Below are 25,234 nucleotides of genomic sequence, written 5' to 3'. Positions count from 1 at the left end.
CTCAAAGTAGGACAACTTCAATTTCAACATTTTTGCCTTCAGAGATAGTTCAGGCTTGATTAGGTCTAGGACTCATTTGTTCATCTTTCTGGCAATCCAAGGTATTTACAAAACTCTCTTCCAGCATCACATTTCAAAAGAATCAAATTTTCTTTCCTGTCAGCTTTCTTCACTATCCAGCTTTCGCACCCATACATGGTAACTGGAAAAACAAGAGTCTGGCTGACTTTGACAATCTTTTCTAATTCCTTCATTGTTTCCCTTCCTGATGAGTTCCACAGCAGCCCTTCTCCCTACCAAACTTCAGCAATCCAGCAGAGGGTGCCTATGATGGGAAAGCAGGGTGATTTTTTTCCCTATTTCTGTTTACATTTGGCAGTTTATGCATCATCACCAGCAAGTGTCCTAAGTTTTTTTCCAAACATCTGCTGTGCATTAAATTCACTTCTATGAAGAAGTCCTATTAGGGGAAGTTTATCCAGTGAACCTCCGAGTTCCAAACTATTTTTATTGGAAAATATTGAATCAGCAATGTAAAGAATGGATTTTTACCTGGGTTATTCAAACAGAAATAGGCCAGCTATGTTTAGGGTTGCAGTTTTATTCATAGGTACACATAGGTCTCACTGATTTCTATGTGTAAAGATGCTAAGAAAAGCAACAATTTCTTTGAGAGCTGAAGGAAGTATGATACAGCTCACAAAATAACAATGTGCAGATGCACACACACTATTGTACAAAACTTGTAGTACAGAGAAAGCATAAGGAAATTATAGAAATATGGGTGTGTCAGCCAGTGTCTTGTCAGTCACTGAATTTAGCCCATCTCTATTCATGACAGGTAGAGACCTAGCTATCGTCACTTTCCTCTGTTTTCTCTTTACTGTTCGCATACTTTGAAAACATTATGATCTTTGCTAATATACAGCCATGTGCTCTTTGAATTCTAGCTAACGACACCCATCAATCAGAGTGACAGATCATCTCCCCCCTTATCACAACAAAACAGCCATAACAAAAAAGACCCTGCAGCTACAAATACTCAACAGTCCCACACACTACACGGAACACAGACAGAGTTCTAGCTCCTGTCCTCTCAACAGCATTCTTAATTAGTATGGAAGCAGTAGGAATGTACTTAGTTTTTCAGACGTGGCTTCTCCATTTTGGCTTTATTTTTGTAAACTAAATAATGACATGGTGTAATCTGTCATGTGTTGTTGTTAATTTGAGATTGTTATTTACCTAATTTTTAGACCTGCTAGGGACCAGATGATTTTTACTATATCCCGATATGTAAAACCATAGAATTCAAAGAGGGTGTACTTTGGTTGTTGTAGGTTTTTCAGGCTATTTGGCTGTGTTCTGGAGTTTTTCTTTCTAACATTATGCCAGTCTGTGGCTGGCATCTTCAGAGGACAGGAGCTAGAACTCTATTCATTAACGACACCCATCAATCACAGCGACACATCACCTCCCCCTTATCACAACAAAACACACATAACAAAAAAATACCCTGATCACAGGAATCACCCTATCTCATGAAAAGAACAAGAACCTGATCCCACAAATACTTAACAATCCCACATACTACATCAGAACACAGACAGAATTCTAGCTCCAGTCCTCTGAAGATGCCGGCCACAGAGACTAGCAAAACGTTAGGGAAAAAACAACAAAAAGAACATGGCCAAACAGCCCAAAAAACCTACAACAACCATCAGATGCCAGCCATGAAAGCCTTTGAGAACATGGGGTTGTGGCGATCCCCCTTTGTGCCCTTTATACCTCTGGGCTCCACAAAGGTAAATACACCCTTTTCGCTGCCACCAGGTATTTTCCTAATACCAAATCAAGTCCCACACACAGGAGCTGTCACCCCAAAGGGTCATACAATTTCAGGAGGCAAGGGTTTTAAATAAATTTTCTTTTATTATTGAACAAAATCATAAGGAGAATCAAATATAACTGTTTCATATGTTCATGGATATTAAATCAGGTGTTAAAGTGTATCAGATCATGTCATTATCTCTCATATTATACTGATGCGCTCATTCCTGCTTGTTCAATATATTTTACTCTTTCAATTTCCTTTCTTAACCCTTTTTGCTACTCCTAAGCCCTAGCACTCTCTCAATAACTTCTGGTCCCTAACTCTGCCTGAACCTCTCTCTCTCTCTCTCTGGTTCCAACTCCTAACTGTCTCACCCAGCTGTTCCAACTGTCATTCTGACTCCGCCCCTCCTGCTCCATCCCCTGATTGACATGCAGGAATGACGTCATACTTTGGGTTCCATTACAGGGGTATATTTTCTTTTTCTCATGACTGTATTTCCTGCTTATTCCTCATTCTGTGCATCAGTCCATTAGGGCAGTGGTCCCCAACCTTGGGCCTCCAGATGTTCTTGGACTGCAATTCCCAGAAGCCTTCACCACCACCTCTGCTGGCCAGGATTTCTGGGAGTTGAAATCCAAGAACATCTGGAGGCCCAAGGTTGGGGACCACTGCATTAGGGGAGCAGTCACTTCTTACCAAATTAATGTCACATGTCATCATGTTGCCTCTGACTTACAGCAATCTTACAAATGAGTAACCTGTCATGAGCAGAGATGGGCATGAGCTGCTGGTTCAGTGGTTAGTTTCCTAGATGAACAGTGGATCCATGGTTCAGCGCCTCACCCCCTCCAGCAGGTGCCCACATGGCAGCAGCACCTTGCCCCACCCCACCCCACCTCCTCTGGACCCTGCCATAGAGTGGGCAGCTGGTGGAGGAGGTGGGATCCAGAACTGCAGATCGACTGTTCAGTTTGGAAATGAACCAGGCTGAACTGCTGTTTTTTTTTTCCCTTAGACAAGAACAGGTTTTTTTACAACAGTAAAAAAATGTTTCACATATTAAACATATGTATGCTTTACTTGTCCCACTGCTTATTTAACTTATATGCAGAATACATCATGAGAAAGGCTGGACTGGATGAATCCCAAGGTGAAATTAAGATTGCTGGGAGAAATATCAACAACTTCTGATATGCAGATGATACCACTCTGATGGCAGAAAGTGAGGAGGAATTAAGGAACCTCTTAATGAAGGTGAAAGAGGAGAGCGCCAAAAATGGTCTGAAGCTCAACATCAAAAAAACTAAAATCATGGCCACTGGTCCCGTCACCTCCTGGCAAATAGAAGGGGAAGATATGGAGGCAGTGACAGATTTTACTTTCTTGGGCTCCATGATCACTGCAGATGGTGACAGCAGCCACAAAATTAAAAGACACCTGCTTCTTGGGAAGAAAGTGATGACAAACCTAGTCAGCATCTTAAAAAGCAGAAACATCACCTTGCCAACAAAGGTCCGCATTGTCAAAGCTATGGTTTTTCCAGTAGCGATGTATAGAAATGAGAGCTGGCTCATAAAGAAGCCTTTTGAATTGTGGTGCTGGAGGAGACTCTTGAGAGTCCCCTGGACTGCAGAGAGAAAAAAACCTATCCATTCTGAAGGAAATCAACCCTCAGTGTTCACTGGAAGGACAGATCCTGAAGCTAAGGCTCCAGTACTTTGGCCATCTCATGAGAAGACTCCCTGTAAAAGACCCTGATGTTGGAAAGTTTGAAGGCAAGAGGAGAAGGGGACGACAGAGGACGAGATGGTTGGACAGTGTCATCGAAGCCACCAACATGAATTTGACCCAACTCTGGGAGGCAGTGAAAGACAGGAGGGCCTGGCGTGCTCTGGTCCATGGGGTCACGAAGAGTCAGACATGATTTAACAACTAAAAAACAACAATGCTTTACTTAATGATTACATAACTTTATTTTTGTTTATTCCTCAAGATAGGGTGAAATAAAGTACCTTTCACTAGTGCTCCTGTTCAAAGTAGTCTGTGTTAGTCTGTGCAAGCATATAAACAAGAAACACAACCTAAAACAATAACAAAGAAAAATAAATAAGGCAAAAATGTTAAAGACACACTGCTGTTATTTTAATGTAAGTTTTCACGGAACAAGTCCATTTCTCCAGACATAAGAGTAAGAATACAGAAAGTACATGGCAAAACAGTCATACATGGCTCTAAGATAAACTGTAGTAGTTGGTAGTTTTAATTTGTAAATAGTGTGAGTTATTTTGGCATTTATACTTAGTAACGACAAGCCCCATTTTGTATTCAATTAATATCTTTTGAAACTTGTTCTGTAAACAGCAACAAAATACCGCTTAATGTGAGCTTTCCTGGAATAAGTCAACTTCTTATGTCTGAAGATGTGGACTTGATTTACAAATGCTCATATTAAAATATTGCAGTTAATCTTTTAAGGTGCCACAACGTCTTTATCTTCTTTATTTCGTTGCTTTTGTTCTGTTGTTTCTTGTTGATATGCTTCTTTCACTAATGCACATAAATAGAATCAGATTCATTTAGCCACCAACTGTTGATACTGTTTACAGAACTCAGTATCATCTTTACCAGGTGTGAAATGCCAGTCAACAACTTGTGGCCCGTTCAGTCTTTTTCACTTAAAAAAAGTCTCAAAAACAGTTTGTCCAAACGTCCTCAAATTTGGTGCAGAGCAAGAGCTGTCCGTCTGCTCAATCTGTGCCAAATTTGGTGTGGATCCTAGGTCCAGTTTAAAATTATAATTTTTTGTTTGGAGGGAATCTCCTTAGTTTTTGAATTGCCTTATGAAATGCTGCATTGGGCTGTTGCACAATTTCTACTGTATTTGCCATGAAACCTTAGGACTGTGTCTGAGGACCTGGACTTGTCCACGAAAGCTTGCTTTAAAATAGGGAAATTAGTTTTCAAGGTGTCACAAAGTTTTTGTCTCCTTTATATATATATAGAGAGAGAGGCGGGACGTAAGAGTTAAGCCACTGGGGAGCAATTGAGGCAAGTATATATATATTGCAGTTAAATATATATTCATACTTAGGTGTATATATATGTTTTTGTTTCTGTTTTGTCTTGCTTTTTGCCTCAATTGCTCCCCAGCGGCTTAACTCTTACGTCCCGCCTCTATATATATATATATATATATATATATATATATATATATATATAAAGGAGACAAAAACTTTGTGACACCGCCGGTGTACCCAGGGGAAGAAATAAAATTAGTCAAACTTTCAGAATGAAAATAAAAGATGTGTCTGAAGAAAGTTTTGTTTCGCGCTCTCGGTGAGCCTAACAAACGCTTCGCTCCTTTCAATGTGGGAAAGAAAACGTCAAGGAACGAAACGGCAGCCTCGCAGGGGACGCTCCCGCCTCTGCCGCCAAAAGTCTTCGCGACCCAAGCACCGCTCGGCGCGCGCCGACACGTGACACTCCCCCCCCCTCTGCGAAAAGAGCGCGCGGGGTGGGTGGGGACGAGGAGGGCGCGAGCAAACCGCCTTTTCGAACTCTCCTCCGTAATCCCCGCACGTGACCCCCCTCCCCGGAACGTGGCATTGTGTGGTCACGTGACCCTGTACGGGGCGTGCGGGCGGGGTGGTGGGCCGTTCAGGAGGCATAGAGGGGGGGGCTGCGTACGCGACGGAGCTGGGTGCGAAGATGGCGGACGAGGAGGCCGAGCAGGACAGCGGGAGGATCGGCGGTGGCGGCGCCGAGAGCGGCCTCCCGGATATGCAAAGCTTGAAGGAGCGGCTGCTGGAGTTGGAGACGGGGCTGAGAGAGAGCAGCGCTACGGCCGTGGAAGCGGCCACCGAGTACTGTCAGCAGCTCTGCCAGGTCAGGATGGGCCTGGTCGCTTCTTGGGAGGGAGCCTGGCCCTTGCCCGCTTGCCCTTTGGAGCAGAGGCGGCGGCGAAGCAGGAAGGTGCGAGTCGCTGGGCCGCGCTTCTGCGGAACGCCAGCGCTGCTCATTGAAACGGTCTCTAGGCAGAGCAAGGCGGTGGGCCCGCCCCCCTTCCGCCGGGAGGCGAGCTCCTCACGGTCCCGGAATCCCCTCCCCCGTCCGAGGGGGGGGAACAGCGCGGCTTTCCCCCCTCCCACCCCGTGCGGCCCCCCCGCCTCCGCCGCCCTGGGTCCTGGCGCTCCCGTATCTTGACTCGGCCCCTTTGTTGGCGCTGGGGCCGCCTCGGCTTCGGAGGGGCCTTTGTCTGCTGATGGCGGCGACGGCGGCGGCGAGCTCCTCTCCCTTCCTTCGGCCGTGCCATAAGCGTGAAAAAGGGGCTGGGAAGGAACGCTTCTTCCCGGGGAGGAGTTAGGGGGGGAGTCGTGAGGGAAAGCGGGCACCGTCGCCTGCCCCATTGTGTCTCTCTGGGATGGGCGCTCACCCTGCTTCCCAGTGTGTGTGCTGGGATCACCTGTACGAGGGCAGAAGGGACACATCCACCTCCTAGGAGGCTTCTGTGAGCCCCCCCCCCTCTTATCCTCTCTGAATTAAATCACCTTATCTGAGAAGGTCCAGCTTTTTCACTTTGCATTGGCCAAGAATCCAAGGCATACACTGTGTTTTTAGTGCTTGTTCAGCCTATTGCTGTTTGTACCAATTCAGATGTGCTTGGTTGTATATGGATATGTCAGCTGCCAAACAGCCCTTGTTGTCTTAAACCCTGAAAGAATTCGGAGTGTTCACAAATGTGTTAAACGCGTTTACAAAACCCTCACAAAGTAAACCTTTCCTTTTGTTTACTTTCGTATAGACGGAGAATATGGTAAAAGGTATTATATCCCAATAATGAATGGTAATTCATTTTCATTAATGTTTATAGTTACATTTGATTCGAAGACCACGTTGGTTGTTCTAAGTAGTTTGAACTAGTTTCACATTATTCACATTTGCACTGTTTCAGAACCTTTAGAGTAAAAATTTTCACAGAACTGTCAGCTGAAACTGCAAGTGATGGTTCATCTTCATACAACAGTAAACTCACCAGCTCTCTGTGGGGAACTAAAGTACCTGCTTCTGGACTATGGAAAGTGGCTGGGTTTAGACCAGCTTTCCAGCTGTGTATTGGGTCTCTGGTTTAGAATTTGGAACCTACAGAACAGGGAGAAACTTACGTTTTTGATACTTGAAGTTTAAATTTATGAAAAAGTACATTATATCAGATAACTTTATGCAATCTTTTAAACCTGCAAAATGGAAGTAAATCAGTATTTTCATCCGGGGGTCCACGTATCTTTACTTGAGTGTTTGTATTTCAAAACACCTTTGTAATTACTCTTTTTTGAAATTTGAAACAATCATGTCCTGTATTTTGAGTTGTATATCAGCAGTTATTTTACCAGTGGAGAAAACTTCAGTTCTTCAAGGCCAAATAATCCAGAACTAAAGTGTGTGAGTTGAACATGTATTGGGAGACTACATATTAGAAGCACACATGTGTCGTATGCAAAAGATACCAAGTTTATTCTTTGACATCTCTAGATACCTGAAAGTCACTGGTAGGAGCTATGCTCAGCTGATTCCATCTCACATAAATAGACGAACATATGAAATAGTCCTTTGCCTGAAAACAGTTCTCTTGCTCTACCATTACTGACATAGGCCGAGGCAAAGAGGCAGTCACGAAAGCAGCAAAATCGGGGAGCTGGACAGGGGACAGATTGTATTTGTCTTCAATGTGGAAGGGATTGTCACTCTCGAATTGGCCTTCTCAGCCACACTAGACGCTGTTCCAAGTCCTCCATGCAGAGCACGATACCATAGTCTCTCGAGACTGAAGGATGCCTAAATTGACATAAGCAAAAAAGCATCAAGCCTAACCATGGTTTCCCATTTTGTTCCAACCAGGAAACTCTGTTTAGATGTTCCAAAAGAAGCCAGGATATGAAATGAGTTTCAACCTATAGTTTCATATCACATCTTTTTCTGAAACTAGTAGCCGTAATTTAATGGTCCACACAAAATAGGAAAATGTGGTTAATAAGCGTTCTTTCTGGTTTGTTTTATTATGCAATATAAACAAGATTAGAAGAGATTGTTATGTGGCATGAACTTCTTTTGTCTTGCCCTATTGGTATAATCTTAGTTTTGTCATATGAACGAATAGTAGCCTAATCCTCATTGTTGTCCTTTGTGACATTGCTGCAATCAGTTGAATTAGAAAATTAACTTTGGTCAATAGAACTCCTGATGTCTTGGGTGAATAAACTTTCAGCAAGACTCAGACTGATTTGGACAGTCGTTCAGAGGTTCCTATATAATGATTTATATACAGTAGCTTGGAATTAGTGCTGCAGTCAGGTGCCCCTCACCCTTCTCTTTAGATGAGCATACCTGGTAGACAGAGTCCATTTAATCAAAACCAAAGAATTATGTCTTAATGTGAGTATAAAAGCTAATACGAAAAACAAGAGTTAGACATATGTCAGATTGTACTAAGCATAAATCATGTCTCAGTAATTACCTTTTGTTGTGCCTGTTATGTTGGCAAGTGATTTTTATTGAAGAGTGTTACAGACCTTGGTTTGTTGATTCAGATGTACCCCAAGATAGAAAATCTGTGTGCTGATGTAAATGTTTTCATCTTGAGTTCTTGGATTTTTTTGGATTTCCACTTCCAGAAGCCCTGGTGCCCATGGCCAGTGATCAGGGATTGTACAGTTTGTCATTCTGAATATCTATGGGACTAAAGGTTGAAGCTACCTCTGCAGTGTAATATTTAAATCATCATAGTTCACAACGCTGAAACAAAAGCTGGCCTTTCTAATTCAATAAGAGTCCTCCAATTCAACCTTCTCAAATCATTTGTATATTATTCAGCCCCAGCAAGCATGACTTTTTGTCCACAGTGACAGGAGGGTAATAGGTTAGGGAATGCTGCTCCAAAACTATGTGCAGTCTTATATTTTAATTCTGATAGCATAACATAGGGCCACTGTCGAAGCACAATCTAATATTAATTTAGGGTTCACTTGTGTTATTCCATGTATAGTTGCTTCAGATTGGAAGATCCCAGTTAGGGTTGGGTACCAATAAAGTATATCAGTTACGTTCCTTACAGTTTATTATGAAATACAATAAATGCTGCTTCCCTGTGTTGTAGTCACTCGATACTACTGGCACAGGTGAGGATTTTCTGCTTCTGTTTGTTTGTAAAGGGTAAGGGCACGTAGCATATTTAAGATGATACATAGTGAACCAAGATCAAGACTACAAAGTTTCTTGGGATCTGGTACAATTCAAGAGCAGAAAATTAGCAAATCCAAGACTGACAAAGGTGTCAGAATATAGTAGCAGATAAGAATTAAGCAAACAACAGCTCAGGGTTCCTTATAGGAGAAGATGTGCCATCAGAGGGAAAGCTAGAAAGGAAAGAATGAGTATAGGATGAATATAGAGCAGTGGTTCCCAACCTTGGGTCCCTAGATGTTTTTGGTCGACAACTCCCAGAAATCATGGTAAACACAGCTAATGGTGAAGGTTTCTGGAAACTTTAGTCCAATGTTAAATGATTTTTTAAAAGCAAATTGATTTAAATCATGATTGAAATTACAAATTAAATTTAAAAAATGAATTTTTTAAATTGTCAAAAAGTCCAATTTAAAAAAAAATTAAATAATGATTTAGATCAGGTTGATTAAAATAAAATGTACCCTGACATTTTGCAGATATAATTTCCTGTCTAATCCTTTTCCCGTGAGAGAGCAAGGCATTCTGTTCCGATTTTGATAAGAGATGTCAAAGATTTTGCACATATTACAAATACTTCAAAATGTTGCTGGTGCTGTTTCATTGATAACAATTTTTAAGGATTGTTGTTATGTACCATACAATCACTTCTAATTTATGGCATCCCTATGATTTAATGACTGCCAGTGTTCTTAGTATTTTAACAGCCTTGCTCAGGTCTTGAAAAACAAAGATCTGTGGCTTGCTTCATTGAGTCACTCCATCTCATTTTAGGCCTTCCTCTTTTTATTTTGTCTTCCACTTTTCTTAGTAATGTCTGTTCAAGTAAGTTGTGTCTTCCTATTATATGTCCAAAGTACAATGGCTTCAATTCAGTCATTTTGTCTTCTAGTGAGGCTTCAGATTTGGTTCAATCTTTGGTCCATGTACCATATTTTTCCGTCTATAAGACACTACTTTTTCCTAAAATCATTACCCTAAAAATTGAGGGGGTGTCTTTTACATGGAAGTAAGCTGAGATAGCTGAGGAGAGAACAAAATGGCACATACCTTGCCTCTGTAAACAGGCTTCCTTCAGCCACAAGGCTTAGTTTCCTAAAGTCAGGACACTTAGCTTACTCGAATCACTAGCCTTATGGAACTGACGTCAGCTGATCCTGAACAAACCAATTGGAACATACCTCCTTGGAGGTGGAACCTGTAGGCTCAAGATTCAACAGAGACAGAATGTCTGACATTTTGAGCCCAGAGGCTGAATCCTCAAAGTTATGTTTTCTTAATTTGGGGGTTAGAAAATTGGGAGGGGGGTGTCTTGTAAATGGGGGCGTGTTAGAAACAAAAATGCAGTATTTGCCTTTTTGGTGGTACATGGTATTCATAAATATTTCCTCTAACACCATGTTTTAAATGAATTGATTTTTCTTCTTCTTCCTAACTTTCGTATCTGTACATAGATATTCAGAGATATCTGCATATAGATTTTCAGAGATATCAAAGTATGGATATCAAAGTATGGATTATCTTGATCTTGGTCTGCACTTTGGATTAACAATCAGCCTGAAGAAAACACAAGTCATGGGCCAGGGTGTGGACTCACCTCCCTCTATTACCATCTCCACACAAGAATTGGAGGTTGTTCATGACTTTGTGTACCTTGGCTCAATGATCTCTGACACTCTCTCCCTAGATGTCAAGCTGGACAAACACATTGGCAAAAGCTGCTATGTTCTCTAGACTCACAAAGAGAGTATGGCTTAATAAGAAGCTGACAACATATGCCAAGATCCAGGTCTATAGAGCCTGTGTCCTGAGTACACTCCTATACTGCAGTGAGTCCTGGACCCTTTGTGCTCGGCAGGAGAGGAAGCTGAACACATTCCATATGCGTTGTCTCTGATACAATTTTGGTATCACCTGGCAGGAAAAAGTTCCAAATAGAGTAGTCCTAGAACGAGCTGGAATTGTTAGTATGTACAGTGGTGCCTCGCTTGATGACGTTAATTCGTTCCAGCAAAATCACTATAGAGTGAAAACATCGTAAAGTGAAATAAAAAAGCCCATTGAAACGCATTGAAAACTGTTCACTGCATTCCAATGGGCTGAATAACTCACCATCCATCAAAGATCTTCCATAGGGGCGGCCATTTTCGGTGCCTGTAAAGCGAGGAATCCGTCCAAAAATACAGCAGGGAGCCATTTTGAGCAGCCGGCGGCCATTTTGAAAACCCGACGATCAGCTGTTTTGATTATTGTAATGCGAAGAATCGTTTCAAAGCGAAAAAACCCCATTAAAACATTGTTTTGCGATCTCAATTGCGATTGCAAAAACATCGTCGGGAAGTGGATTTGTCGTTAAACGGGGTAATCGTTAAGCAGGGCACGACTGTATACATTACTGAAACAGCGACATCTATGTTGGCTCAGGTATGTTATTGGAATGGCTGATGGTCAGATTCCAAAAGATCTCCTGTATGGAGAATTAGTGCAGGGAAAGCACCCCAGAGGGAGACCACAGCTGTGATACAAGGATAGGGATCTGAAGACCTTAGAAACGAACCTTAACAGATGGGAAACGTTGACATCTGAGTGTTCGGCCTGGAGGCAGGTGGTGCCTCATGGCCTCTCCCATTTTGAAGAGACCCTTGTCCAGCAGGCCAAGGCAAAGAGGCAGTCCCGAAACCAGCAAAACCAGGGAGCTGGACAGGGGACAGATTGTATTTGTCTTCAGTGTGGAAGGGATTGTCACTCTTGAATTGGCCTTCTCAGCCACACTAGACGCTGTTCCAGGTCCTCCATACAGAGCACGATACCATAGTCTCTCGAGACTGAAGGATGCCTAATCTAATCTAAGGTCTCCAGCAGCATATCCTTTTATTTTTAAATAGCTTTTCTAGTTTATAATGGATCAATGGATCTTCAATGGGCAGCTAGTTATTGCTGCCCATTGGAGAAGATCCATTGATATGAATAAGACTTGTTAAAACACAACTACGGTAGTATAAACTCCATTTATAGTAGGATCTCTGCATCTGCAGTCAACTCTCATGGTACTACAGATCAATTTCTTAAGCCCAGGCCAGGTTTTCAGAATGCCTGAACTAGGTGGGATGTGGGGAAGAAGAACTCACACAGGGGATGGGATTCTCCTTATTCCTTCCCTCTTGCTCAAGGTCTCCCTGGCATGGGCTGGTTTGGGCCCTCAGCCAAGTCAAGGTAGGGTGAGGCATGGGTACTCCAGTGCTGGCTTCTGCCAAGAAGTCAAAATGGCCACAATTGCACCAGGAACTGGAAAGATCAGGTTGAAAGAGGTGGTGGCAAGAGCTCGGGGGGGGGGTCTGCGCTGCCCAGGCAGAGATGCAGAGCAACAACATCCATGCAGAAGGAGAGAGAGGAAGAGAAGGACCCAACCAGCTCCTGCACTTCCTCTGCTCTCATCACATACCTCCCTCCCCTCCCCATCCATTCTCCTCTTTCCTTAGCTGATCTGGATTGGCTATCCCCTCTCCCGGTAGATTTTTGGGCAGGAGCACACACAAAAATGAATCTTCATTCTCTGAACTTGGGCGTGGAGAGAGTTGCCACCACCGCCTCTGTTTGGAAGATGGTCTGTGCAGCTAAATTGGCGGCAGTGGCAGGACTTGCTGGGGCAGCTGAACTTGAAGAGGGTGGAAGATTTTTCTCTCTCTAAATAGTGTTGTTGCAGATTGACAGTACAGGGATTCTGTTTGCTATGTGTTTATTACTGTCTGTGGTTTTCAGTATCTGCAGGGGGGCAAGAAACTGTTCCCCCACAGATACAAAGGTCCGACTGTGTTTCAGTGGGTCTTTTCTGTTTGAAACTAACATTGATTTAAGTTGATCCTTTTTCATTACTGACAGATATTGTATTATATGATGGTTCTCATTAATTCAAATATTACATGAAGATCCTGTCCTCTGGCTTACTAACTGACAGGATGAGACACCCAAGGAAAGGGAAGGGAAGCTGGAGCAAGTCAGTTTGATAATGTCAGAACAAAGTAATAAGTTGCAAGTGAGCATTTATATTTGGTTAAAGCTAAATGTATAGACAGAAGTGTTGGAGCTATCCAGTTATTTTTAGGCATTGGGGGGAAAGTAGGTGTATCTTTCCATTGCAGTTCCAGGTTAACTAGATTTGTACTCAGAATGCTTGGGGCAAGTAATTTTTGTTGTCTAGAACAGTGGTCCCCAAGCTTTTTGCCTCCATGGACCAGTTTAACGTGTGGGCAGGAGGTCATCCGTGTGACCGTCTGTGCATGTTTGAGAGAGGTTGTGCAGGTATCCATGTGTTAGTGGGAGGGACCATGTGTGCACCTGTGCATGCGTGGGAGGGGCCATGTGTCTGTGGGAAGGACTGTGTATGTGAACGTGGGAGGGGGTGTGCGTGCATGGGAGGGGGCGTGCATGTCTTCATGGCCCAGTCCTGTCCACAGACTGGGGGTTGGGGAACCCTGGTCAAGAAAATGTTGAACTGGATTTTTCCCCGTTAGAGGAATTCTGGAAAATGTGAAGAAAAGATTATGATCCTCAAATCGTGTGTGAGCTGACTATATATTTGGCACATAGATACTTGAATTGAAATATTTTATTAGAAGAAAATAAAGTTCACATGCAGCTTAAATACAGTGGTGCCTCGCTTAGCGATCGCTCCGTTGAGCGACGAAATCGCTTAGCGACAGAGTTTAAGCAGTCGCAAAAGCGATCGCTTAGTGATGGTCCCTATGGGGAAAATTCGCTTTGCGATGATCGCAGGGAAGCGATCGTCGCAAAGCCCCCATTTTCGGCCAGCTGATCACGGTTTCAAAATGGCTGCCGGGTAAACAAAATGGCCGCCCACTGTGTGTCCTCGCTTTAGAGGCACCAAAAATGGCCACCCCTATGGAGGACCTTCGCTTTAAGGTTAGTTTTGAAGCCCATAGGAACACATTACTGGTGTTTTAATGCGTTTCTATGGGTTTTTAAATTCCGTTTAGCGATGAAATCGCTTAGCAATGTTTTTTCCTGCACGGATTAATGTCGCTAAGCGAGGCACCACTGTACTGCATTCAATCAAGTTCCAGATTTGGAAGCTACTTTTATTCAAACACTTGTCTCAATTTTTACATTTTTGTTTTTACCTCTTTTAATTTGAAAGGAAAAATCTCAGAAAATTGCTAGGGGGTTAATTTTAGAACATGCAATGATTATGTTTTGGTTGTTAATTCCTCTACTTGTAAAAGAGGTCAACTCCTTCTCACTGAATCCACTGGGGCACCTTCAGTTTCACCCTCACTGTGGAATGTGGAAATATTTACACTTAGTCAATTTCAAATGCAGGAAATTTGGCATTCATTCATTAGTACTAATGACTTTTATGAAATGATGAGTGTCGCACACCCCCAGTTCCCCTGTTTGTTCTTCCACACAACCCAGGTTCACATTCGGGTATGACATTTATTTCTCACCCTTTTCCGCTGCCACCAGAGGATTTATTCCTCACTCTATCAAACATGACTCTTAAATCACAGTTCTCCAATATAATTAATGTTTATTTACGTGTTTATCAGTAAATCACGTAAAATGAATCATGGAAGGTCTTATTTTATTCATTCAATAAATTGTGCTTTGGTAACATTTATATTTGTTTATGTAGAATCATTTTAATCAAGGTATTTATTCATTTCTTTTCACTTCTAAATCTTTTCAATCATAACCATAAACCATACAAGATTTGTACTTTCCTTGTCTTATTCTGTATCTCTATTACCCTTCTCTAACACAAGGCTGGTCCTAACTGCCTAAACTGCTTCTCTCTAACTGATATCCCTAACTGAAGTTCCTAACTCTAACTTCTAACCCTAACTCATCCCTAACTGATCTTTAACTCTCTTCCATTCCTTTTATATTTCCTTTGTTCCGCCTCTTCTGTTCAACCATTGGTTGATATATCAAGGTTCCATTATGATGGACAGGAGTGGTTACTGACCTGTCCATCACAATGAGGTTTTTCAGAAGTGGAAAATTATTCATGGAAAAATTAAGCAGTATTTTTTTGTGTGTGTGTCTGCATTGCTGCTTGGGACATGTGTAGATATGATATCTGCTCTGAATTTTCTTTTCACAGTATAGGATTGAGTACCCTACCTATTATCCCTATTCCTTGTGGTCTGTAAAAGAATTCATAGTGGTTGCTTTCCGCAGTGAAACTACAGTTCTGTAGAACTAGGTGACTATACTGGTTGGGCAAAAGACAAAATATTATGGTTTGACCGGAGTGTATAAACCAGGGTCCCCAACACCTGGTCTGCGACCCAGCACTGGTCCGTGGCCTAGGCAGGACCAGACTATGGACACAGATCTCCTGCTCCCCCTGTGAGCACCCCTCCCCGCAAGTGCACCCCATGTGCATGAACAACACGCCCCCGAGAGTGCAACACGCCCCCGTGAGCATGCCACATCCCTGCATGCACGGACACCGCCCCCCAACCGGTCCACGGTTGGGAAAAGGTTGGGGACGACTAGTATAAGCAGTCCAGTTGAATGCGTGATTTGTCATGAAACATATTATTCCTGCATTAACAAGTCTTAATTCTGGTATGGTATCAAGTTTACCACCTGGAATTAGAATTACCAGAATTACCATCTGGAATTAGAACAAGTTCCATTGGTGGAGGATGGTACAGTACAGTATTAATTATACACAACTTACTGTTAAGTTTTAAGTGGACAGACCAAGCTGCCATGTTCTTGTTGACATTTACCTGTACTTTGATAGAGCAGATGTAAAGTTTAGCAGTCTGGAATGTCATTCTTATATAGCCTGCGTTCTTTAAAGTAATTTGTGTACAGTGGTGCCTCACTTAACGATGTTAATTCGTTCCAGTGAAATCGCTGTAGAGCGAAAACGTCGTAAAGCGAAATTAAAAAACCTATTGAAACGCGTTAAAACCCAATTAATGCATTCCCATGGGCTAAAAACTCACCGTCCAGTGATGCTCCTCCATACTGCGGCCATTTGCTGTGCCTGTATAGCAAGGAATCCGTCCCTAAGCACAGCGGGGAGCCATTTTGAGCAGCCGGTGGCCATTTTGGAAACCCTACGACCAGCTGTTTTGATCGTTGTAATGCGAAGAATTGGTTCCCGAAGCGGGGAACCAATCTTAGCAAAGCAAAAAAACCCCATTTAGACCATCGTCAAAAACATCATCGTGAAGCGGATTCATCGTAATGCGGGGTAATTGTTAAGTGGGACACGGCTATATAATTCACTGGGAATTATTCAGCGCATGTGGCACTCCATAATTATGAAAGGTTTTTTGTTTATTAAATAGGATGATCGATGTTAGGCATGTAATCAGTGCCTTGAAAATCTTAAAAACCAGCAAAGATTAGATAGTATATGCTATAACATAGGATATTTTAATCTGTTGCCTTTGAGTCCGCTGAATGACCTGTTGAGTTCACAAATAGATTTATTTACAGGCTCTGCCAAAGCCTAAGCCTGCTTATTTAAAAACAAACAAACAAACATGTATCTCAAAGTCATACCTCCCAGAGTTAGGTAGAAGCTTGACAACATACAAATAAGTAAATGAAAGCCTCCCTTATTTCTAAATAGCATCGAAGCACCCCAGTTCTCTTTTATATGCTTGTCTTGTGCAAAAATAGACAAGTTTCTTCAACAGCAGCTGAAAGAGGAATTCTTGTTGCTCACCCTTCTGCCTGTTCCAGGAAGATAACTCTGTAGCAATCCAAATGAGATCCTTGCCCAGTCACTGCTAGATTTATTTATTATTTATTTATTTACAATATTTTTAGCCGCACCATTGCCAGTGGCTTCTGGGCGGCGTACAGCATTAAACCTTAAAAACATTAAAAACATTTTAAAAGACAATATAAAATAGCATATATTAAAATAATTCTTAAAACATTAAAATTAATATTAATAAGTCCTGCTGCTCATATGGCCAGCTAGGGGATATTGTTTAATTAAAATGCTGGCTGAACAGAAAGGTCTTTGCCTGGCGCCGGAAGGCCAAGAGTGTCGGAGCCAGGCGGATCTCTCTAGGGAGGGCATTCCAAAGTTGGGGGGCAACAGCCGAGAAGGCCCTATTTCGACATGCCATCCCCCTCACCTCTTTCAGGGATGGCACCTTCAGAAGGGCCTCCTGGCCTGATCTTAGAGGACGGGCAGGCTCATATGGAAGAAAAACCTATTGATCAGAGGGCCAGACTGTTCTCCTGACCTTTCTAGGCATCTTAGGGAAGAGAGATGTTAAATTAGTCATCTCACCTCTGGAATAGCATGTATGTAACGAGCTATTCTTTCTACTATGATTTTGTTCAATTCCTCCAACAAAGAATTCCTGTCTCAAAGCTAAGATCTGAATGTACAGTTCCTTTCAGTTTCAAAAATGATTTATTTGTTTAATGTATTTACCAAATGTACATTCTGCACAGTACTTTTATCACAATTCTGTGCTTTATTTTTAAAAGTTTATTGCAGAAATGTACATTACAATAGTATTCACCAACTTCTGCATTTGTGATTTATATTATGATTGTTAATTTAATGGTTGTTTTCTTTATAGGAGTATAATAGCTGCCAGATAATTTGTCCTTGGATTTCATTTCAACTTGTAATTTTATAAGTTTCGTGAAAGTGCCGTGAATGTAACAGATTTCATTTGTTCGCATAAATTTGTTTCAGCAGGTTAATCTGACTATTTTAAATAATCATAGTTATATTGATTATTGTTACATACCAGCTGCATTGTGTGGTTTTCCAGCCCCACGTGTGCAGGTGTTATTTGCTTGGCTTGTGTCAGTACATTGCAGTTATGGATTAGAATTGAAAGCAGCTAAGTGTTCCATCTACAGATACCTGTCTAAACTCTTTGCTAAGACTGTGAAGGAAAGAAGTCCTATGCATGAGATAGGTTCCAAGAATTGTAGATGTAGCATGCTCAGAAATCAGTTACAGTGGGGTCTTGACTTAAGAACGGCCCGAGTTAAGAACATTTTGACTTACAAACCACTCTCATAGGAAAATGTTGACTTGACTTACATACTTAGATTTGAGTTACAAACTGAAAAAAACCCACGTGGGAGGCAGGGAAAGTGCAAAATTTGAACTTTCAGTTAACTGTTGGCCAGTGAAAATGGTGCCTGTCTGCTTCCTCACTCCCCCCAGCGTTTAGAGAATGGATTGGGAGACAGTCTTCGGACTGCCTGGTACTGAACTGCCTGGACTGTATTTTCCCTGCCTTCCCTGAACCTTTCTTGACCTAAGAAAAAAAGAAACAAAATATCCCCCTCTAGTGGTCGAAGGCGGAATAGCAGCTTCCCATTAGTTTCTATGGACGGAAAAGAGCAGATACGGATCAAACGGTTTTCAATGCATTCCTATGGGAAATGCAGATTTGACCTGAGAACTTTTTGACTTGAGAACCGCCTTCCAATTCGGATTAAGTTCTCAGGTCAAGACACCACTGTAATTGCTACATTTCATATATGTGAATTAGCTGGATAAACATAAATTCAGTCTTGTTTAACTTTGGTAATTATATTTCTTTTTACTAAACAGACGCTTCTTGAGTATGCAGAAAAGTGGAAGGCATCTGATGATCCCTTGCCTTTGCTGGAAGTATACACAGAGGCTATACACAGTTACATTAAAGCACAACCTTACCTTGCCTCTGAGTGTGAAAATGTAGTACTTGTGCTTGAACGCTTAGCCCTGTGAGTATATTTTTATGAGTGTTAACATCCATTTGATTTTTGTTTAAAGCTGCTTGATACTTAAGAATTGTTGTGAACAGCTTTTCTGAAAATTGAGTAAGAGACTCACTCTCCTTTTGACTTTGCAATCTTGTTTTTTTTTCCAGAAGCTATGTTGAACTCCTGCTCTGCCTGCCTCTTGAATTGTCAGAAAACAAATGGAAGGAGATCCAGTCCTTTATTCAGGTGGGTGTCTTGTTTCAGTTTTATAGCCATCTTACACATTTGTGCTCAAAGTTAAGCTTAAGTGACACAAATATATATACAGTGGTGCCCCGCATAGCGACGTTAATCCGTTCCGGATTAATCGTCGCTATCCGGAAACATTGCTAAACGGAACTAAAAACCCCATAGGAACGCATTAAACTTTGTTTAATGTGTTCCTTTGGGGCGAAAACTCACAATTCAGCAAAGATCCTCCATAGCGCCACCATTTTCGCCGCCTCGGTAAGCGAGGAAACCATGCGAAAATGCTTACGGCGGCCATTTTGGGCACCCGGCGGCCATTTTGGAACCGCCGATCAGCTGTTCTAAAAACATCGCAATGCGATGTTTTCCCATTCAAAACATCGCAATGCGATCGCATTAGCAATCGCAAAAAATAGATCGCTGTCCGGATTCGTCATTAAACGGTGCGCTCGTTATGCGAGGCACCACTGTATATGAAACCTTGTCCTTAAATGTGCAGTGTTTTCTGTTGTGTGGTAGTTCCTCTGTATTTGTATGACTGATGTATGCTGGAGATTCCCTAGCGGTAGTGTCAGAACATGTCTAGAAAGAATCTGTAATAGTGATAGATTGCTTTTGATGAAATCTTAGCCTTGTTAAGTAAATTCTAAAACAGATGATAAATGTTTTAGTCCTACGTGTACACATTTTGGCTCAGCTTAATAGCCGTTACTTCTGATTTCTCTGTTTCTGCTTACACTTTTCCTGTCCTAATTCCTTTGCACTTTTATTCAGCCAGTTTTGGTTGAGAAACATCCCTATTTCATTCCTTTCTTTGAATACTATCATTCTATAGCTCAGGGATGTGCAAATTGCAGCTTTCTGATGTGGCTAGCACCTCCCAGCATTCCTTATTATTGGGTACATTGGCTTGGGTTGATGGATGTTGTAATCTAACAGTATCTTTAGAACTGTATGTTGCTCACCTATGCCATAGCTAGAATACTAGTTCTAGAATAGGGTTGTATTTGTGTTCCAGTAAATTTTTCTGATACAGCTACGCATCAAAGAAAAGAAGGTGATTAACATGTGAAGCACCCCCAGGAAGAGATAAGATGTTTTGTATTTTGAACCAACATTGACTTTTGCTATGTTTGGACAAATTATAATCATACAGTCTGCATTTTTTTTACCAATCTTAATATAATTTAAATACGGTGATAATAGAAAACATTTTTTTAAATCACTAATGTGCAAATATTTACATTCCTACTCAAGTAGTCTTGTAAGTCACTATAGATAATCAATCAGGGTGGTTTAGCCATATTGTCAGATTATTATTAAGATAAAAGAAACAAATAAAGTCAGTAATAAGACAAGCTTTTAGATATCTGTGAATGCCAGACTGTCAGCTTCTAGTACTCTAATGACACCCAGTAGCATTTCAACACCACTAAATAATTCCAAATATCTGGTTAAATTAATTAATTTTTAACCTGTATCAGATCCACGTGTCAAAAAGTGCACACTTTGTTTCGGTGTGATATTATGCAAATTATCATAAACATATTTGCTAGAATGTTTTCATATTCTTTTCCAGATGGTACACAAAAAGTTGATGCAAAATGGAAGCTGCCAGTTAAGTTTTTTATTTCTTCTTGGCCAAGATAACGGGACATGGAAGAATCCAATTCTTCGCAGTATTCTTTCCCAAGAATCAGTGGATCAGCATAAGGGTATGGTTTTTATTCTCATAAGGAAAGTAAGAATTCTTAGGAATCCTCCCAAGGGAGAATTTGACTGAGTTTTAGGTTGGATTATCAGTAAATATCCCATGCTTTTCAGATGTTAACGTAGTATTATTTTTTGATGTTGCTTTCAGTCAATCTGTCATGCCTGTATCTATTGTATCAGTGCAATGTAAGTAAACGTTACATATTAATCAGTTTATGTTGACCCCATGTTCCAACTGAGTACATTGAGATTTTCATCATTTTTCCCATGTTCTCTTATCATGGGATTCATAATGAGATAGTGTGTGTAATGAAAAAAGAATCCAATTTACTCGCATTCCCTGGAGGCTTTCGTTTAATTTTGTTCAATAAATATGGGGTTTTTGCATAAAAATATATAATTGTATGAAATCTTGCTTTTCCATTTTGAGGGTGTAGTCATACTGTATGCATGTGCATTCATGCCCTCACATAAAGCCCAGAGAAGTCAAAATGCAGGGGCCAAGGCTGTTCTTGTGGCACCTGTTTGTCATCTTCTTTTTCTGGAAGAAGAGAGTGAATTGTTTGTTTTGGAAAATCCAAGGAACAGAGATTTGCCAACAGAGCCCTCCTGCACCATTTAATTAACATGGTCTAGAGGGGCGGGGTAAAAATCCAATAAATAAATAAAATAAATAAAAAATAAAAAAATACCAGTTTTTAAAAGCAGCAAGGCAAAATCTACATTTAATATTTAGCAGTTTGAGGAATTAATGAAAGAATACAGAAAAGGTCCCATTGACATTTTCAGGGTCTTAGAGGCTTTACTAATGTTCAGTAACTTAAGACTTCCTTAGTATGAATCGTGTGGGTACTCTTTGCATGAAATCTCTCCAGCTGTCAAACTATTACATATATGCAAATAATGCCTTTATGAAGCACAGAAGTATATTACTTCCTCAGAAGTAATCAGAGATTTAATGGCTAGAATTCTCTTGTAGCTGCAGTAGCAAATTGCTGCTAGTTAGCAAGTCACCGCTTGTCTCCTTCATGACAGAAAAGTTGTATGAATTGGTGTGTGACAAAGGATACGAGTGACAAATTGGATTTATCCTGGTGTAACTGACAGATAAGATTCTGGCTGTATTGACCAAGACGTTGCTAACAATATGTGGCTCTTTGTGGTGCTTTTTTGTATGAACAGAATAGAAATATATTACAGCTGTAAATAAACCCAATTAAAAATACATTAAAAAGGAAGAAAATGTAGAGGAAACGAAAGAATTCCCAAAGGTGAAGACAATTGTTTGAGGACTTATTTTTACTTTAAAAGACAGTTTAGTTGTTCTAGACGAGATTAAACCCAGCTTTCCCAGTCTTAGACTATTAAAGGCTAGTTATAGTGCTTTAACATTTATTTTTAAATGATAATGGAAATTGCGATGTATGATGGGACCCTGGCCACTCTGCATTGTAACAGAGGAAATAAGGTGATTGGCTGGAGGGTGCAGGTGGCCAGGCTGAGCCTGAAGGAGGAGGGGCCTGGCGAGCCGAAATAGAAGGAGAAGAAAGAATGTAACTGAAGAAGGAGGTTGTTTTGGGGCAGTTCGGCTATAACTGAAGAAAAGCTCCTGTTGAAATTTGTTTCCCTAGAAGTTGTTACTTTGTAATAAAGAGAATATCATTTTTCATTCTTTAACTGCTTGGTCTAGTATGGTTAATGGTGGGAGTCGAGCCCTTCAAAGGAAGGTTATTTTAAAAAGTGATGTCTGGGTAGGGGCCAGTCACACTGTGTTTTTACAGGAGGAAAATAAACCTTGACATTAAAACTTTAATGTTAATAATTTTAATATGGTGTCGTTCCCATTCATGAGTTGGAAATACACATTTAAAAAATCTCAAGGTCTTCCTGTATCTTATTTCAGTGATAGCTTAGAATGTTCCTTTGTCAGTGTAAGACAAACTACCTCAAATGATAAACATTGTGATTTAAAGGATTATTGGGGACTGTGGGTGGAAGAGCAAGGCTAAAAAATAACAAATGCAATTATTTACTGGATCATTCAAGATTGTGATTGCTTTTAATTAGATATTGAAAGTAAATAATTGAATTATTCAGGATTTTGTTTTTAACAGTAAAGAGCACATATTTAGAAATATATAAAAATGAACTACTTCTAGCTAACGAGACAGTTGCTTCCTAGATTTTGATGAAGACTTCTGTCTGTTTCTTGGGAGGAAATAATATCTGTCTTCGTCTATTAATAATACAGTTATATTAGTTTATGCAGTCAAATTACTGTAATTGGATTTTGTAGATACTTCCCTATTCATGTTGTTCTTACCTTTCTGTAGTTCAGCTAATTCAATATTCAGTTATCAAAAACAAATCTGGTTTTAGACTAGGGTTAAGACTGCCACATACTGAATCAAACTTCACAAAGCTGGTGAGACTCAGATAATGCAGTACTACATCAGCACAAGGTATGATACCCTTATTGGTCCTGAACAGAGACTCTGCCTTCTCCATCTGGTTATAGGCCTAAAAGATGAAGTGTGGGTGTTTGGAGTGCAAATTATAAGCAATAATTCCTAATCATGGGACATACCTGTTAGGATGTTGGTCTTAGCTTCTATTTTCCTAAATTTATGCAACTGGAGTCGATATAAAGTAATCTTTTACTCTGTTTTAATTAGGATTTTTATATCAAAACATCAGTTTCTATTCTGCTGGCTTCCCCCTCCCCTTGTTCTGCCTTTTTGGTACCAAAGTAAATAGGTGACATTTGCCACATCTCTTAGATGTGAAGAATTGTAACTGTCCACTACCATTTCAACAGTATTAAAAAAGCTGCACACAAAGCAACATATTAATCTTTTAAGTTATACGAAGGATCTTTGTTGTTTTGGGTCAGTATGGTATCAGCATTTAAAGATCTTTGCATTTGATAGTTATGAAAAAGCCATTTTTAAAGATCATGAAACAAAGGCAAAAACAAAGTGGTATTCTGTCACTGCACAAATTAGATAATGCATTCTAGTGCTAGGTAATCATTAAAATTCAGAAATAAATTTTTCCTCTAGAGTACAGTAATTTATAATAAGGACCATATATCCCTACTAACCAAGTTAGAAATTAGCTCAAAATTTCAAGGCTTAACAATTCCTTCTTTCTCCTAAACATTTGTGCACTATAGCCTTTTGAAGCAACAAAATCCCCCCCCTCCAGCAGTTGCGAGGTACAGGCAGCTGCAGAGGAAATAGGTGATCAAGTAAATTACTTCATCAGTTTCCATTATAAGAACTATCTGCTAGACTGAAGAGTCTTCTGTGAACAGAGCTAAATAATCCACTATTAATTTTGAGGAGATTATAGCAAAACTGCTTGTAGTTGTTTAGATTAAAAATACTACTTGAAAATATTAATTTGTTTTTGGTTTAATATAGAGCTTTAAAATAGGGCTTGAAAAATGTTAGAATGTCTCACCAATCAGTCAAAAATTTCACTAGTCAGCATGACCGGACTATAGCCTTGCAATTTATGTTAACAAATTTAAACTAGGCACTTGTTCACTTTTATTTCTACATAACAATGCATATGAACCCAAAATAAATTGCATCACGTACACAGTATTCACCTATGTCTTCTTAGTAGAAAATGCACTGCTATCAGAGATGTTACACTTGTGTCCTTGAACATGCCTGGCAGTTTTAGCACGGAAGTACCATTTATTGATGGCTTTAGTAGGGTTAAACTGTGGTAATGGTGATCCATTTAGATTTGGCATCATAAAGTCATATAAGCTTTCAGTCTCTAAACATGATCTGAATTTATTTTTGATCAGATTCATCTGGCTGAAACCCCTTTCACAGCTAACTGTAAAAACTGGTAGAACAGAGGCAGTTTTATGGAGCTTCAGAAGAACAGGAAACCTACCCCCATGGTGGTTCATTGCCTTTCACAGTAAATCCACTGATGACAGACCTTTTGCACATATTTTGAATTCATACCATTCATCCAGGGATTTCTGAATTATGTCGTCTTTGCCCTTGTGTTGCAGAGAGTCTTTGTAATGAGATACAAGTATGATTACTTCCTTTTTACCAAAACTTTCCAAGGACGTTTCTGGCCATGTGAAAGTATCAAATATTGACATAGATGTTAATATGCCATCTGTAGCAGTGTTCAAAAAGAGCATCTTTATGTCAGCCATTCCCATCTCAATAATTTCTCTTCTATCACATTCGAACATTTTTGTCCATTTGTAATTTCATAAAGCTGGATTCCATTGTACATCCCAGTACACTGAAGTATTATTTATAAATACATTCTCTATAGGTCCTGGAGGTTTTTTTTTCAGTTCTTCAAGACTGGCTATTGTTTTCTTGATATGAATCTGCGCTTGATTTATTAGCAGATCAGGCTTCTGAAAAATCAAAGAAAGTTTTTTCAAAGGCAACAAAAATAATGGAGAAAATGCAAGGTTCTTAAGAATTTGTA

The 25,234-nt window shown here is 40.5% G+C and overlaps 1 protein-coding gene across 1 annotated transcript in view; it reads left to right on the top strand.

The window, feature by feature from the left end:
• The first annotated feature begins 5,380 nt into the window (after positions 1–5,380).
• ZNF292 (zinc finger protein 292) overlaps positions 5,381–25,234 on the top strand; it is a 49,566-nt gene continuing 29,712 nt past the window's right edge. The window contains exons 1-4 of the mRNA XM_020791520.3: positions 5,381–5,722; positions 18,660–18,814; positions 18,961–19,039; positions 20,622–20,757. Coding sequence (XP_020647179.3) covers positions 5,546–5,722; positions 18,660–18,814; positions 18,961–19,039; positions 20,622–20,757 — 547 coding nt within the window. The 5' untranslated portion in view covers positions 5,381–5,545. The remainder of the gene's footprint in view (positions 5,723–18,659; positions 18,815–18,960; positions 19,040–20,621; positions 20,758–25,234) is intronic.

This window comes from Pogona vitticeps, chromosome 1 (assembly GCF_051106095.1).
Source record: "Pogona vitticeps strain Pit_001003342236 chromosome 1, PviZW2.1, whole genome shotgun sequence".
Lineage (NCBI taxonomy): Eukaryota > Metazoa > Chordata > Lepidosauria > Squamata > Agamidae > Pogona > Pogona vitticeps.
This window is presented reverse-complemented; position numbering and strand designations above follow the sequence as displayed.